The sequence below is a fragment of the Hemicordylus capensis genome, chromosome 4 (genome assembly GCF_027244095.1).
Source record: "Hemicordylus capensis ecotype Gifberg chromosome 4, rHemCap1.1.pri, whole genome shotgun sequence".
Taxonomy (NCBI): domain Eukaryota; kingdom Metazoa; phylum Chordata; class Lepidosauria; order Squamata; family Cordylidae; genus Hemicordylus; species Hemicordylus capensis.
Window position 1 is genome coordinate 172,969,020 of NC_069660.1, and position 18,497 is coordinate 172,987,516.

Sequence of the window (18,497 nt, forward strand, 5' to 3'; positions counted from 1 at the left end):
AGAAGGCACCAATTGGGGCACTACCACCTGACCCACTCTTATGCCCCCGAAGCCCCCTTTCTGCCCCAAATCTGCCCCAAAGACATGCCAACTTCAAAAATCAACTTCAAGCCTAAGATGTATACACCAGCAACAGTCACTGGAGGTACTGTGCTGGGGCTGGATTCGGCCAGTTATAACTTAGTTATAACTAAGGCTGCTAAAACCCCCATTATTCCCTATGGGAAAAGGCTTAAAGATGTGTAAGCTTCAAAAATCATTTAAAAATCACCCCTTTGCCAAATTTCTTTGAAATCTGGGTGGTAGCTTCCTTGGGCACTACCACCCACCACATCCCTCTCTGGGCCACCCTGTTGCCCCCCACATGGAGCTATAAGATTTCTGAAACCCACATTATTCCCTATGGGGAAAAACTTAGATGCGTAAAGTCCAAACATTCTTTAAAGTCACCCCTTTGCCCAATTCCTTTGAAATTTGGGTGGTAGCTTCCACCCATTGGGAAATACCACCCCCACACTTTTTTTGGCCCCATTTTTTTAATCCATTCAATTCAGATTCAGAAAATTCAGGTACAAAGATTCAATAATCTGGGGTGATTCAGGGGGGTCAGATTAAGACCCAAAGCAAATCAGGAGTGTTTCTAAATAGCACTGGCACAGCTTTGTTTCTCACCTGACTCCCCAATAAAACATGGACCTAATTTTCCCACCTTAGGAACCCCAGAGTTCTAGAGCTCAAGAGATCTCATTTTTTATTTTCTCTTCTCCTTTACATTGCACTAAAAACAGTGTAACTAACCCTTGAACCTAAAACCTGTGCGCGATTCCAGACATGGGACTATCTGTGGAATTGTTCCGCCCAGTGCATACTCTGCCCAGTACTGCCCTAGAAGCCTCCCAGCTGAGTGCCTCAAACCCAGCCCCTCTTTGGAACCCCTGGCACACTCAGTGCTCCAGTGCTGTGCTGGAATTATGGAAATGTAGGCGATGCCAGAAATAGGCGTGTTGGCAGGAGGGCTGTCCAAGTCAACCCTGTGAACCTGGAAGGAACACTACACCAGTGTGCTCCCTCCTCTCTTTGGACTTGGCTAGTTGAACTCACTGTGCACTTGTCTTTGCCTAGAACTTACTTGGTGCCTGTATGACACACAAATGCTTGAGACCTCCTGACTTGAGCCCTGCAGCATGAAATCCCAAATGTCCTTGTCTGAGGTTGATTCCTTTTCTTTGCTCTCAAGGCTGCAGCCTCAAGAGAGTGATATTGTGGCTGGATATGATGAGAGCTGTATTTCAGCAACTGCTAGAGAGCCAATGTTGAGCTACCCTGCCTTCCAGTTGGAACTTGGGAACCATAGTCAATGAAGCCGCTGCGCCTTTAAGTGGGGAAACCATTCACAATAGTGCTGCAATCTTACCAATGTGACCTAGCAATTCAGAAAATCTTGCTCTTGCAAGTATTCCATTTTTACTTTTGCAGATAAGATATGCTCTCACGTTTTGCAAGGTAATGCAGAAATGACATACAATACCGTAACATATAATTTGCAGAAATAATGTACAAGATTTTGCTTGTCTCCAAGCAAAACTGAAATTCACCTAAAAATGTTATATTATCTTAAGCTATAGAAATAATAAGTGCTTTGTCTTATAATGCAAGTTATTTTAGAACTAAACCCTTCATTTTATATGTGTTGTCTTTTGGAGTTAATCCAAAGGACGATGATTAAGAATTTAATAAATGGTCTGTATGGTATTTCAGTCATGGTCTTGACAAGGTCAAAAGTGAAATTATTTCCTGAAAAGAAGCAAAATCAGAATTGTTTTATGGAGGACTGAATTCTACAATATTAATATAGCCATAAGATACTTAGAAAACCCCTTAAATACTCAGCTCTGCAGTTTCTAGCACATCCTTGCTGGCCTGTGTCAGTGTGAACAGTACTATCTTTCATCCAGACTTCTGACTTTATGAATGTTTTGTGTATAACCTTCTGGATGAGATGTAGCCTATGACACTTCCCATCATTAGAGTATAAATAGGCAGCTGGCTCATTTATGGTAAAATTATGCTTTTAAGTTAAAACATCTAAATTACCCCTCAAAGCACCTACATTATAATATGTTTTTGTCATTAAGACAACACTTAAATGTAGTACTAAATTAAATCAAAGCTAAGCTAATTAAATCCACAAAACCTTTTAAGGTAGATCTTAAAATTAATACACTTAGGGCTAGATATTTCAATATGCAGCTTGTTTACTCTGCCCCTCCCATCAGACCTGGAGCAATCTTATGGGTGTGTAACCTGGAGCAATCTTATTCTTAGGGTGCAATCTTATTCTTAAAAAACAAACGATCCCATACTGTCAGGAACAACATAGGATTTGGTGTAAATCCCTTTCCCTGGTGTGTACTGAGATACACCGCAATGACTCTGGAGATTCTGCAGTGTTAACGCCAGCACTGGTGCAATTTACCTGGCAGAGTTGCACCTAGGTAATTTTGGAGCTTCGACCTATAGGCCTTTTGCCTCCCACCCCGTCCCCGCCAGATAAGCTGAAATGCACTATTTTTTTACACCAGAACATGCTCAGGGAAAGCTGGGGGAGGGAACCCCACTTTTTTTGGGGGGGGGAGAGATTCTCAAAAGATACGTCCCACTGACTTGCAGAGAGATACCACATTTTGCATGGACAATCCTGCCACTTAAATTAGGAGGCCGCTCAGCATTTGGAGGCCCCAGGCCTGCGCGGGACTGGATCTCCACCTGGAAGTCCAGTCCAAAGAGCTCCACTGCCTGGCGGAAAGAGCAAAAATGGGTGGAGTTGGGGCAGAGTCCTGAGTGGGATAGGGAGTAACAGACTTATGCCAATTTCTGTATCCCCTCATGGGCATGCATATCATGGGCATTCTCTTGACAAAAAAGCACTCATTGAAATCTGTGCAGAGCAAACCAAAACAAAACTAGTGCCCCCTCACATTCTCCTTCAACCACCCCACCCATTCAGACATGACAGAGGATAGAATTCAGACGAATGCTGCATCCAGTCACAGCACTGAAGTTTATAAACGTCAGACAGGGAGAGTATAAGTTGGATGACAGGGCATGCACCATGGGGCTCTATCTCCCTGTCTCCCTGTCATGCCCACCTAGAAGACTCCAAAGTAAACTTGGTGATGCAAACAATGGAGAAAGAGTGCTTGGCACAAATATCCTGCTATCCAGCTGTTGGTGTCTCCCCCGTGTTTCTTTTTTCTGAGCCCATTTGAAACAAGGAGCTGTCTTCTCATTTCTTTTGCTATGTAAACCACTTTGAGAACCTTTTGTTAAAAGCTATCTATCTATCTATCTATCTACACACACACATTTTTAATAATAATAATAATAATAATAATAATAATAATAATAATAATAATAATAATACATAAATAAATGGGAAATCAAGCTGCCAAACACTGACTGAGTTATTTTGGGTGTAGGTTCTTGTGTACACTCAGCCATGATGGAATCATAACCCTGAGGACAGTCAGTCTTTCTTCCTGTATGTATGCATGTGTTTTATTTCTACAATGTATACCTCACCCTCCTATTTCAAGATACTCGCGTCCACTAATATAATTAAAACTGCTGCAAATTTGTTGCTGAGATTCAGATAGACAAGACGCCTAAAATTTTAAACAAGTGTTACTGTTGGCAGATCTGGAATTTCAGATCTGCAGATCTGTTGGTCTGAGGTATAATTGAAAATGCTTAAACTTGGCTCAGTCCAAGCATTTGGGGTGCTGGAACTGAGCTATAGAAGAAGAAATAGCCAGGATTCCTTTACAATAAAAGTTACAAACCTCAAAAAGGATATAACTCATTCTATCAAGGAACGTATTTGTTTCCTTCCTATTGACAGTAGGGATGTGCACAGTCCTATCACATTTGTTTTGTGTCCAAATCTACCCTCCCAAATCATCCCAGATTCAATTTGTATTTGCTTTTACTCTATTCATATTTGGATCGATTCGGACCACCTAACAAGGTTGCAGGGGCACCAAATCTGGTTGGTAGGTAAGTCCCCATGGGTGCCACCTACCAACCAAATTTCAAGGCAGTGGGACACTTGGTTAATTTTTAATGAATTATTTTAGTTTTTACTGATTTTGAACATTTCCGCCATAGAAAATAATGGAGACTCGATGTCGTCTTATCATCATAACCCTAACACGGATTTCCAACTTTCATTAAAAAAAAAAAAAAAAAAAAGCTAAGCTCTAGCCCTTGTAGAAGTTGAGTTATGGATCAAAATGTGCGGTCATTTTTTTCAAAGTGTTTGGATTCTGTGGTGTATAATAACTTTTCCTCATAATGAATCCCTATGAGGATTCATTGCACACCTTCATTTCTTCTGTTCATTTTGACTGTCACTGGACAGTGCCAACTGTCAACTGCCATGTGCCAACTACACCCCACCCCGACCTGCAAGGCAGTGGGGTACTCATTTTAATTTTTAGGAATATTGAAATGTTTATATTCTTTGGTGTCTAATAACTTTTCCTCATGATGAATCCCTATGAGGATTCATTATACGCCTTCATTTCTTCTGTTCATTTTGACTATTACTGGACAGTGCCAACTGTCAACTGCCATCTGTCAACTACACCCCCCCACACACACACACTGGGGTACTCAATTTATTTTTAGGTGTTTTTTGTTTAGATTCTTTGGTCTCTTTATTACACCTCTTCATTTCTTCTGATCATTTTGACCCCACTGCTTTGCAGGGGGGGGGATTAGTGGCATCCCATGTTCCAACTACCCCACAACCCACAGGCGGCTGGGTACTCAGTTTATATTTTATTAATTTTTGAGGTGTTTAGACTCTGGTGTGTAATGAATCCTCATAGGGATTCATTATGAGGAAAGGTTATTAGACACCAAAGAGCCTAAACACTTGAAAAAAAATCCTAGAACATAAACTGAGTAGTACCCTACTGCCTTGCGGGTCGGAGGGGGGTGTAGTTGGCACATGGCAGTTGACAGTTGGCACTGTCATGGGAGGAGAGCTGGTCTTGTGGTAGCAAGCATGACTTGTCCCCTTAGATAAGCAGGGTCTGCCCTGGTTACAAATGAATGGGAGACTAGAAGTGTGAGCACTGTAAGATATTCCCCTCCGGGGATGAAGCTGCTCTGGGAAGAGCATCAGAAGGTTCCAAGTTCTCTCCCTGGAATCTCCAAGATAGGGCTGAGAGAGATTCCTGCCTGCAACCTTGGGGAAGCCGCTGCCAGTCTGTGAAGACAATACTGAGCTAGATAGACCAATGGTCTGACTCAGTATATGGCAGCTTCCTATGTTCCTATGTTCCACTGTCCAAAAGACAATAAAAATGAATAGAAGAAATGAAGGTGTGTAATGAATCCTCATAGGGATTCATTGAGGGAAAGTTATTATACACCAAAGGATCCAAACACTTGAAAAATAGTGACCACACATTTTGCTCCATAACTCCACTTCTATAAGGGCTAGAGCTTAGCTTTAAAAAAAATAAAATAAAAAAAATTAAAGCTGGGAATCTGGGGAAATTAATAGGAGGGATATGAATCTCAAATCGATTCAAATCAAATCAGCCACAATTTGATTTGTATCTGAACCTAGCCAATGGACCACAGAGGTTATTTGTTTTGTCTACAAACCACCCAAATCAGCTAAATTCGGGTACATATCGATCTGTACCCAAATCATTTTGCACATCCCTAACTGATAGGTGATAAATGTAAAAGTACATATTTAAATGTTAAACTTTCTGCTATAGCTTTAGTTATATTTAATAGCAGTGCCACAACCATCCAAAGGAAACTTACATGGAAGAAAGCCCTTTTTAACTTAGTGGGCATTGATTGATTGATTGATTAAGTGCCGTTAAGTTGGTTTCAAGTCTTAGCAACCACAAAGATAGATGCTCTCCAGGATGATCTGTCTCCAGCTTGGCCTTTAAGGTCTCTCAGTGGTTCATTGTTGTCATAATCAAGTCCATCCACCTTGCTGCAGGGCACTTTCCGATTTAGCTGCTCAACAGCAGCGAAATGCTTCTGTTCAGGCAAATCCCATACAAAATGTAAATAGCAAAGTGCCCAACAGGGGGAGCAGTCTTGCAAAAACTAACAACCCGATAAAACAGCAACTTTTTTACACCTGATATAAGATGTTATAGCACTATATCACAGTGATTACATTCGAAACAAGGCATTGGAAATATGAACGGCACCCTGCTGTCAGCGTAGGGAGTGTGGTGTCACAACACAGGAAGTGTGGAAGCACACTTCAGAAATAGGTTGACACCCCATTGCAGGATCTAATCTGGAAAGCACCCTGGTCCTCTTCTTCTCTTTCCTTCAAATTTCCCCAGCATTATGGACTTCTCAAGGGAGCTGGGTTTTTGCATAATGTGTCCAAAGCATGATAGTTTGAGCCTGGTCATTTGTGCCCTGAGTGAAAATTCTGGATTGATTTGTTCTATGATCTATTTGTTTGTTTTCCTGGCTGTCCATGGTATCCTCAAAAGTCTTCTCCAGCACCAAAGTTCAAAAGCATTACTGCCTAGCAAATTGGCATAGGATCACTGTGCATTGGTGGCTTTGAACATGTGGGCATTTTGGAAAGAGTAAAGATGCAAACATGATTTGGGCTTCCTCATTCAAATGTCCAACTTGCCTGTTTCCATTGGGCCATCAGCTGAGTCCCATTATTGTGTTGTTTTATTCCACTGTCTGGATAAGATTTTATCTCAAGTGTTTTATTACTAGTATGGTAACATGGTGCTTTATAAAGTAAAATAAGTCCCCACCCCCAGTCAGGCCCCTGTCCTGAGGAATCTATGGATTACGTTTCAGCAGATAAGAGACAATTGTGGAAAGGATAGGCAAGGAAAGAAATTGAGATGCAAGAGGAAGAAGGGGATAAATGTACATGCAGTTACACATATTTTGGCTTTCCCCCCACAGCCCACTGACCATGGGCTAAAATTTATCCACAAGGTTTTCTGCAGAAATGAGAGGGAGGGAGGATGGATGGGTGCTTATAAAGGTACAGAACCAAAACTGAATTTTGCACCTTGCTGGTTTAAAATCCAAATTAGTGACTTAATGAATCCATTGTGGGAAAGTTGGTCTGAGACAATAGAATGAAAATAATATTCTGGACATATTTTTTGATGTGTATCTAGTTCACACAGCTCTATGCTGTGGAGATGTTCAAGTAAGAACATAAGAACAGCCTTGCTGGATCAGGCCCAAACTTTATCTAATCCAGCATCCTGTTTCACACCGTGGCCCACCAGGTGCCTCTGAGAAGAAGTCCACAGGCAAGAGGTGGGGGCATGCCCTCTCTCTTACTGCTACTCTCCTGCTCCCCTGATATTAAGAGGCATCTTGCCTCTGAGGCTGGAGGTAGCATATAGCCATCAGACTAGTAGCAACTCATAGACCTGATAGACCTCCATGAATTTGTCTAAGCTCCTTTTAAGGCCATCCAAACTAATGAATAGTGGCAGAGAAGTCCATAGATTAATTATACAATGTTTGAAAGACTTCTTTTTGTTGGTCTTAAATTTCCGGCCAATCAGTTTCATGGGACGACCCCTGGTTCTAGCACTGTGTGAAAGGGAGAAAAATGGCTCTGCCCACTCTCTCGACTCCATGCAGAATTTTATATATCTCTATACTATGTATAATTTTATAGATCTCTTACCACTTTGGGTGTAACACAGAGGTGTGGAAAAGAAGATGAGTCACTCGTGCATCACTTACTTTGTCAGCACTTTTCTTGGTAATGTCTTCAAGCAAAGTTTGCAGAAGGTGTTAAAACTGGATCATTAGGTAAATAAGAAGATACGTGCTTTTTAAGAAGCAGAACAGGATTACATCGTATAATGAATAATTCTTCAATACTTACACGCTAAATAATACAAACATTCTTGATTAAGAAGTTTAGTCCCTGAAGTAAATTACATCAGCAAAAATTTGATATTGACTGATTGATTGAACTACATTTGAGGTCAGCGGAGGGGATGGTGCAAAGGGTTAGTATGGGAGAATTAATGGTTAAAGTCTAATGCCAACAGTTATAAAATGTGTGGAGGAAAGAGAGAAGGGATATTCTTTGACATAAAATAAATTTGTAGAATTTTTTTTGAATAAGCAACAAACACATACAAGTTACAGAAAGTTCCTTATAGCTTTAATTTATTATATTTTGGATAGCTGGAACTGACTCCATCTTCCAACACCTAGTAATCAATTTTGGCTTTTGCTGCTGCTGCCTCTAATAGGCAGTACTAGTCAGCAGTTAAATCACAAGTAGGGATGTGCGAAACGTTTCGGATACAAAACGTTTTGTACCCAAAACAGCCTGTTTCGGGTGTTTTGTAGACAAAACAAAACACCCATTTTCCAGATCCAAAAGTTTTGTATACAAAACAAAACGTTCCTGTTTCGGCTACAAAACGTTTTGTTGTTTCAGACCTCCATTTTGTGGTGATCTCTAAGTCAGTCTCTATTTTGTGTTTGACATCTCTTTGAATTTCCCACCCTTCCAGCCTTCTGATCAGTGACCTAAATCATGGGCTGACCTGCTGACAATTCCCTCCTTGTTCCCCAATGGCTCTTTTGCTTCTTCCCATTCTTTACTGACCCCACATTGGTCAGGGGAAGGGTTGCTAACCTATGGGGTGCTGGGTTCTGCTGTTTCTGTGGTGTTCTGAGTGTAGATTCTCTGGTAGCATATGAGAGTGGATTCTTGTTTTTCACTGAAAATCTCATATGCTACCAGAGAATCTACAATGAACACCTCAGAAACAACAAAACCCAGTACCCCACAGGCTTGTGGGTTTGGGGGTGGTTGGCACCCTATGTGCACTACACAACCCCTCGCTCTGGGCAACCCCAGTGCCCCCCAAGTTGAATTATGGGGCTGCTGGAACCTCCATTATTCCCCATGGGAGAAATCTTAAAGACATATAAACTTCAACAAATCACAAAAGATCAGCCCTTTGCCCAATTCCTTTGAAATAATCCTGGAAGTTTCCTTGCCCCCATTGAGCACTACCACCCACCACACTCTGCTCTGGGTCATCCCTTTCCCCTTGATTTGAAGCGATACAGTTACTGGAATCCCCATTATTCCCTATGGGAAAATTCTTAAAGAAGTGTAAACTTAAAAAAAAATTCCCCAAAAAATCAGCCCTTTGCCTAATTCCTTTGAAATTTGAGTGGTAGCTTCCAGCCATTGGACACTACCACCACCACCCACTCTTTTTGCCCTGGGACCCTTTTTAAAAATCCAAATCGATTCGGATTCGGAAAATTTGGCTACAAAACAAAACAGGACTGATTCAGATTCAGAAAATTTGGGTACAAAACAAAACGGGGATGTTTTGATTCGGATACAAATCGAAACAAGAAAATTCCAAAATGCACACCCCTAATCACAAGTAGTTAAACTCCTACATAGCTTCCAAAATTTCACCAATGGAAATAGGGACATGGCTGTGAATGTATAAGAGGGCATGGTGTATGATTCTGACGACAAACATGCCATAAACAGAAAGCAGGTCATAAAGTGCACACAGAGCACAATGTTCCAGATTACCAAAGTAGATGAGCCAAACCCATACTCTCCAGCATTTTGAAGGTGAAACTAGAATACATGTGTAACAACCCATTCTCATTCCAAGGGTTACTGCCCAAGCCCCTCACTCACTATGCAACAAAATTGGATTCTACCTGCTCTATGGTGTGCACTGCATAGCACCTTAGTGTTCTGGACCCATTTGCATGCAGGTGCACTAGAGAGATGATGTATCCACCCATTCACTTCAAGATTTAATTTCTAGAGACTCTGAGGAAGGAGCAGGACCTCACAAATGATGGCTGTAGCAACTCGCATTAAAAAAAATGAACAAGGCATCCCCAAATCGCAAAATTATGGACAAAATAGATGATTTACGAGGGACAGATTTCAGAAACAGGAGCTGTCTCTGGTAAATAGGGATCATTGGAACCTATGCTCCTAATGACACTACTTTTAATGTAGTTGAATGGTAAAACAAGTGGGAAGGGCATAGCACGACTGGTTTATTTGAATTTCAGAAAATAATTTGGATATCCTCCAGGGTATTCAGATAAATGAAAGCACATTTTAAAAAGTTTGGTTTAAAGTGTAATATATCTGATTTTTAAATCAATTGTAGTGATCTTAAAAATCAGATATATTAGTTAAGAGGAATAACAGATATTCTTACAGCCTTTGGGGGGGAAAACATTGATCAGCATGCTTATATGAGAAGGAACAGAATTGGGAAGCAAATTAGGGAAATGTTGCTGTACAGTCTTGGAGCTCTGCTTTTTGGTTTCTTGCCAAAGTCATGATTATTAGGCTTCAATAATATTGGCCTTAAAGGCTATCATATACAAAAATACATACATAATCTTGACATCAATGACAACAGGGGCTGAAAACTCTTTGTCGCATTTGATGGTGGCTTATGCCATAATTCTGATGGTGGCTTATGCCTTGATTGGTTTTGAACATGCAGAACTGAAGTTGAAATTTTGTTCACATTTTGAAATCTCAGGAATGAGAGCCAAAAAACAAAACAAAAACCAGCAGCCCTTAAGCTAGAGCAAAGTAATACTTGGACTTCATTTCCTTGAGCTGATCCTTTGTGAGGATACAGAAATTTGCTGCTTTTTCTTTGTTGATTGTTGTATTCTGATGAGAGGGACATCAGGAAGGTGGCTGAGTTGCACAGTATGATGGGGCACATTGGCTGAGGATCAGTTGCTACATGCTGCAATATTGCATGATCTTTCTTGGTGCACAGTGGGTTAAATTATCTTTGTTACTAAACCTTCTAGTAAAGGTCATAGTCACAGCAGCAGCATATGCCCAATGGTTGGAGCTGTTTATCTGGTGGCTGGCTGCTGTGTGGGGACTTCTAATGATCTTCTCCCTGGATTTTTGCTCTCTTGCGGCCCATACTCTTGCTTTGCCTTCCTGCTTATTCTGTCTCACAGGCAGACTCCCTTTTTGTTTCGGCTGGGAGGGGAAGATTGCTGTTTCGAGAGGCTCAATGACTTTCCGTACTCTCAGTTGTTTTTTCTATGGGGATGCATTTTAGCGTTTTCCCACTTGGCAGCAGAAGAGCGAGTGTACAGTACATCCCCAGAATGAATAGGCAGGCACATGAGTACCAAAAAATCTGCAGTGATTGTAGCTGAACTGAAAGGAAGAGTCCTCCCCTTCCTCCTCTTCCTTTCCTGTAGCCCAGTGCTCCCATTCAGATCGGCAGAGGCTGTGGAATCAACAGCATGTCTGCCAGCAGCAGCAGAGGTAAGGGAGACAACGTAGCAAGTGAGTTAGTGACGGCAGCATCAGAATGAAGGCAAGACGCATTCTCAGAGAAAGCCCTGCCTGAGTGTATGCTGCTGCCCTTATTGGAGCTTTGCTTTGCTTCCACTTGGATGCACATTTGTGTCTCTTGTGCCTGAGGGAAATGGGGAGATATTGGAATGGCAGTGTGCAGCAGGCATAATGGCTGAGGAGAGCTGCAGAGTGATCAACAAGCTATTTTGCTGCCAAATGCAAAAAGCTGAATGTGCAAGAGGATGAAAGGAACCTGTTCTCCTCTGCTTTGACTTTTTTTGAAAAAGCAGTCAAGGGTAATGATGACTTGTGGTTAGATGAAGAATCAAGTGCTCAGTCACCATCCATAGGCGTGATTGCAGCCAGGAAGTCTTTAAAGTGTAGGCTTTACCAAGAGCAGTCCAGCAGTGCTTCGGCTATCATTTCCTACACTGTGTGCAGGTGAAGGCAGAGAGCCAGTAGTTTTATGAATTTTCCTTTGCTTTTTCTTCTCTTTGCAGCTGTCCCTCCACAACTGAAGAAACTGAGGAGCCTAAATGTGGAAGTGGGAGCAAAAATTTCCTTAAAATGTGAAGCAAGTGCTGGGAATCCACAGCCATCCTATAAATGGTTCAAAGATGGCAAAGAATTGAAAAAGAGCAAAGATATTCGAATAAAATATGGCAATGGAAAGTAAGTGTAAAACTGCTGCTTCTTTTCATCCTGCAAAATAGGAAAAGGTGTCTGTAGTATGTTTCCATCCATTGCTCAGTTGTTTATATAATTGTCGCCTTATATCTGCATTCTGTGAAAGGATTTGTTAGGAATAGTTAATTTCTAAATAAAGCGATGTCTGGGCTCAAGCCTACCTTCTTCAGCCATAATAAAAGCATTCCTTGCTCCATTCAGTTCTAGATGGATATAATGACTCAGTGGTGAGGGAAATTCATTCATAACATGCTCAGGGGACTTTTTAATTATTTACTTCAGTGTTCCAAGGTTGAGCTTGGACATTTGTAATCTTTTAGAACTCAAAGGAAAAAGAAGTTTACCCAAGTTCATTGTACCCACTGTTGTACCCAGTGTTGGTACAAATCCATGAAGCCATGATTAAAGGAAGGTGAGACATAGCTTGTTTATTAGTATAAAAACCAAAAATATGAGTATGAAATTATCTCTTGCTGCGTAGCAATAGGCTTGTTTAAAAATTTTGGTGAGGCCATCCTGTGCCACCAAAATATAATGTGGGATGTGGGGATTGGGGGAAGGAGTGTGGCCAAGGAACAAGGCCAGCAGTGCCACTATCATCCCCAAAAGGATACCAATGGGAAGGGAAGGGAGGTCCATGCATGCAGACACATCTTACATGATATCTGTTTTCCTGTGTTTGGCTCCAAGGAACTCAAGTGCTTGGTTCAGCATGTGAAGTTCATGGATCAGACAGGTGCAAAACTTATTCTCACATGAAATAATATCCTGGATTTCTATCAGTTGGATAAGAAGCATTGTAAATTTAGAAGGGGTTTCTGTTGCCCTTCTGACTTTGGAAACCAAGGTGTTGGGGATGCTGTGTACAAATTCTGTGTGATGAGAGACTTTGTGTTCAGTAAAAAGTTAGAGGAGGCTTTAGATCACTAATTACTAAGTTGCTCGCTTTATCAGGACTTTAGGAATAACTGGCTTTCTACCCCTCTCAGGAAATTCAATACTAGCCTGCAATAAGGAAGAATGAATTTCTTCTCAGTGGAAAAGGCCACACTGCCTTTAACATGGGAATGATGCTGGACAAATGATCTGGTTTTATTCGTGTTTACAGTACCAGGGCTTATAATGGAAGGATGTTGTTTTATCTCTCCTCCTTAATGATGCAGGTGCTACAGTGCATATAAAACATATCAGAATCAAAGTTCAGTGTATTGTTGGCAGCCAGGCTGTTGTATTCTATCCAGTTATCTTTTGCAGTTTGTTTGGACATTTGTCCGGAGGGTGGGGTGGCTCCTGTAAAGAGAGTGGGGGTGAAGCCAGGATGGAAAAGGGAAGGGAAAGAGAAGGAGAAAATGGAGTTGCTGCTGAACAAACCTTTAGTTAAATTTATATAATATTTCCTTGTGTGTATGTGGGAAGCAGCTATAAAACATTTGGCAATGAGATTTTGAACCAGCTAAGTGTGTGAGCCTGCAAAGCTTATGAATGTTCCTGCAACCTCATTTCATTGCATCACTGGGCCTACATTCCTGCACTGTTTTCTACCATCGCTGCTTCTGATTGTTTCTCCAACTTCCTGACCTGTACAACCCCTGAAGGTACTTTTTCTTTATAGATCCTCAGCTCTGTGTTCACTGGCTGCCCACTGCAGCATGGTTTGGATCCCACCACCACTGTTTTTCTTGTCCACCCTAGGATAATCTGCTCTTCCCTATTTCTACAATTACTTCCTATTGCTGCAATTACCTCCTCACTATACAGACCTCTGATTTTACTCCAGCAAAGCAGAAGGCTATATTGCTTCACTGCTTGGGCCCTGAAGGCCAGAGAATACATAATCATTTGACCTTTCCTCTCAACTTGGAAGGGGATGCCAGTTCTTATGAAGCTGCTTTTCAAGCCTTAGATAATCATTTCAACCCTACTTTGAATGTGATTGCTGAACATCACAAGTTCTATTCTAGATTCCAACTGCCTGGTGAATCTATTGATCAATATATCACAGCACTGTGTGCCTAAAGTGTAATCTGTAAGTTTGCCAACTTTACTGATAAAATGATTAGGGATCATATTATGATGAAAGCAAACTGCTACAAACTGTGAAAAACTTCTATTAGAGTGGAAACTTACCTTGGATAAAGTTCTAGAGATAGCTAGGAGGATGGAAAATACTCTTCACTGTGCCAGATCTCTCTCTTTGGTACCTCAAAACCCACCTCTTGAAATCCAGGCTGGTTTAGTCTAAATCTTTCCAAGCTCAATCCAAACTCCTGCTAACTGGGCAAAGAGGCATCTTTTAACGTGGAGATTCTCTTTATTTAGCAGGGGGAGAGTAACTGACCCTATCTACCCCCAGCACACTACCTCCAGTGACTGTTGCTGGTGTCTATCTTACGTTTTTTTTTTAGATTGTGAGCCCTTTGGGGACAGGGATCCATCTTATTTATTTATTATTTCTCTGTCTAAACTGCCCTGAGCCACATTTGGAAGAGCAGTATAGAAATCGAATAAATAAATAAATATGGCACTGCCCTAGAAAGTGACAACACAAGAAAGGAGGAGCTACTAATGCTACCAATGTGGAGACCAGTGTTCCCTGTAACAGGGATTCCCAGCTATTGCTGACTACAACTCCCATCACCCCTAGCCAAAGACCACTGCAGCTGGGATGATGGGAGCGGTAGTCAACAACATATGGAAATCCCTGTTAGAGGGAATTCTGGTCGAGACTCTGCCAACAAAGCCAATTTTGCTCACTTTCCTGCATGGAAGGTCACCTGCAACAGGTGCAAAAAAGGGGGCACTTTGCTAAGGTTTGTAAGTCTTCTGTCTACTCCATTACTGATTCAGCATGTGACAAGGATGAGGCATCTGAACCACTTCCTGACAGCATTTTACGTGTGACAGACTCAGAGCCTGCTTCTCCACATTGTCAAGCTACACTTAATGGCCATGAAGTGAGGATGCTGGCTGATTCGGGTTCTCTGTACACTGTCATTTCCCATTTACTATACAAGAAACTCTTCACTATATCAGATCTGTACTTGCAGCCTTCAGACATCCACCCAGGGGAATATGGAGGTTCTCTTATTGCCATAAATGGATACTTCATGGCTGTCCTGGAATACAAATGACTTACAGCAGAAGGGAAAATGTATAAATCACAAATAGGAGTCTCAGTATTGAGCTGGAAACATCAGAAAGATTGACGGATCTTGTTAGACCCAAATAGCACGGAACCTGGATTGCAGATTATATGATTGCTGATTTCTCAGATGTTTTTGCTGGTACTCCTGGCACTGCCATACATTTCAAACATAAAATTCAGATGAAGGCAAATGCAATACCTGTACAACAGAAAGTGAGGGACGTACCCATAGCATTGTACCAACTACTTAGAGAGGCGCTCTTAAGACTATAGCATGCTGCTACCATCTTAGAGCCTGTTGATTCATCAGAATGGATCTCTGCCATTGTTCTTGTATTGAAATCAAATGGTACACTTTGTATGTGCATAGATTTAAGAGATGTGATCTCCAACATGGTAGTGGATTGTCATCCATTACCCAATATAAGTGAAATGCTTCTTACTCCGAAAGAGGCCTCAGTGTTCACAACTTTGGACTTATCTTCGGCCTATCATCAAATTCCTCTGCTCAAATGTTCTTGTAAATACACAGCCTTCATTTTTGCAGAGAGTCTTTTTCAATTCAAATGATTGACCTTTGGATTAACCTCTACAGCTTCAGTATTTCATAGAATGATGCATACAATTGTTGGGACTATGGATGCATCACTTACTTTCAGGATATTTTAGTGTCATCTAAAAACCATTGAGGAGCATGATGCTAAACTGACAGAAGTCAAGAAAACTCTGACAACACGGACTTACTATCTCTGCAGAGAAATGTCAATTTTGCACACACTCATTGATGTACTTGGGACACACAATACCTCAGAGTATGTCCCCCAAATACATCCCAAACCAGACTTGATGAAAGCTGTTCGGAAAGCACCAGAGCCACACAATAAGGATGCATTTCACTCATTTTTAGGACTCTGTGAGTATTACTCTAAATTTGTTAGATAATTTGCCTCCAAAGTTGTTCCATTGCATCTTTAAAAGAGAAGAAGAATGTAGCATTTAACAGGGATCTACCCAGCATGGCTAGTTTTCAGACTATCAAATAGGCCATTGCTGAAAGCCCTGCTCTCACTTCTTTTGACACCAACAGGCACACAATTGTAACCAATGGTGCTTCTGAATATGATTTGGGTGCTGTCTTGACCCAGAAAAAAGGGGACCAAGAAGTCCGAGAAGAGTGATCCCATCTTCTGAATGGAAAGCAAGCCTCAGTACTGAAGACGAGTTCAGTAAGGTTTATTGAACTTAAACCTTACATAACTAATAGATAGCCATGCAAAAACAAGGTTCCTGAACCTCTTCAATCATACATGCACGTAGCAAGTGAGCTGTCTCTTCCCAATGAGATGGTGCTGACTGAGGACTGATCGTTTGGTGGTGCCAACCTCCTTACAAGCCAAAGTGATCAAAATTGCCCACAAAGGTCACCTTGGCATGAGCTTGACTAAAAGGGGAATCAGAGAAAGTTTTTGGTGGCCAGGTATGGACAAACACATTGAAAATGTAATCTGGCACTGTATGTCTTGTGCTGTATCTGACAAATCACTTTTACCATCCCCTTGACTCCAGCAGAGTATCCCAATGGTCCCTGGGAAAAACTTGCTCTGGATATCATGGGGCCTTCTGATAACCAATTTGCAAAACAAATATTTGTTATAGTGATGGTGGATTACTATTCCAGGTGGCCAGAAGCTTCATTTGCTGACAACTTTACAACTTTACTACAAACAAGGGGATCCAGTTAATGCCTACAAGTTTTATTTTTATTTTATTTTATTTTTTACATTTTATATCCCGCTCTTCCTCCAAGGAGCCCAGAGCGGTGTACTACATACTTAGGTTTCTCCTCACAACAACCCTGTGAAGTAGGTTAGGCGGACAGAGAAGTGACTGGCCCAGAGTCACCCAGCAAGTCTCATGGCTGAATGGGGATTTGAACTCGGGTCTCCCCGGTCCTAGTCTGGCACTCTAGCCACTACAAAGGTCTTCTTAAAGATCTACTGACTGACAATGGGATACAGCTTACCTCATTTGAAATGGAGCAATACTTGCATGACTATGGGATAAAACACAAGACTATTTCCTTGTACCATCCTTGAGGGAATGGCTTAATGGAAAGAATGAACAGATTAATGAACTGGCTTCTATGCAAAAATAACCCTGGAAAGAAACAATCTGTGAAACTCTTATTTGCTTATTGCAGTACTCCTTATTCTACCAGGAAAAATCACCTTTTGAACTACTAAGAGGATGCAAGCTACCACCAAACTTATCTAATGGCAACAACTGATAGGGCTTTCCGTGCCATCTCACCCTGAGGAAGCAGAGATTCATGATCGGGTAAGGGGGAAGCAACAAAAATATAAATTGTATGTAGATCAGAAACAGAGTGCAAAACAGTGAACGTTTCAGGTGTGAGACTTTGCGTACAGCTGCCTTATAAAGTGAGAAAGGGATGTTCCTGATACTCTGGGCCAAAACAAATAATCGAAATCCAAGGAGTTTCTGTCCTATTGGACAATGGAAAGAAACTGAACAGTTTGAGACTTTCCAGCATGCATACTGTGAGACAAGAAGGGAGTCTGATCTCAAGAAAAAAAAAATATTAAGAAGTATTTGATCTTGCCTCCTTTTTTGACCTCACAGATAAGGCTGACCAAAGTGATGGGCAATCCTCAGTACCAGAAAAACAAACAGCTCCCATGCCAGAGAACCCAAGACTTAGGAGAAGTGTGCATGACAGGAGACCACCTAAAAGACTTCAAGATTTTAAATTAATTCAATTTTTGGTTGTCATACATGGGAGGGATGTGTTGTATTCTATCCAGTAATCTTTTGCAGTTTGTTTGTTGGTTTGCTTTGGTCATTTGTCCCAGGGGGCATCCTGTTGAGAGTGTGGTGAAGGAGTGAGAGAGGGAAAGGAGAAGGAAAAAATGGAATTGTTGCTGAATAAATCTTTTGTTAAATTTATATAAGATTTCCTTGTGTGTATGAGGGAAGCAGCTGTAAAACACAACCATATCAAGAAAACTGCCTAACACATGACAAAACTATAACAAAATAACAGAATTCTTTATTTACAACAATTATGGAATATCATTTTTGCAACAAATTGCATGAATTTTCAGAAAATTTGTAGCCATATTCACAAATAACAGGATGGCTCTGCCATTATTGGCTGGTGGGTGGAGCCGTTACCCAACAAAAGGGGAAGGGAGAAATATAGTCGAAGACAATTGCAGTACCTTGTAGGGAAGATTA

General features: G+C 41.2%; 1 protein-coding gene across 5 annotated transcripts in view; it reads left to right on the top strand.

Annotated features, from left to right (window-relative positions):
- Positions 1-18,497, top strand: part of NRG2 (neuregulin 2) — a 305,841-nt gene that overhangs the window by 160,218 nt on the left and 127,126 nt on the right. For 4 of the 5 annotated variants that reach the window (XM_053248937.1, XM_053248936.1, XM_053248938.1 and 1 more), the window contains exon 3: positions 11,908-12,079. In XM_053248937.1, the coding sequence (XP_053104912.1) occupies positions 11,908-12,079 (172 nt within the window). Of the gene's footprint in view, positions 1-11,257; positions 11,375-11,907; positions 12,080-18,497 lie in introns of those variants that run through there. The other variant, XM_053248941.1, reaches the window with a different exon arrangement.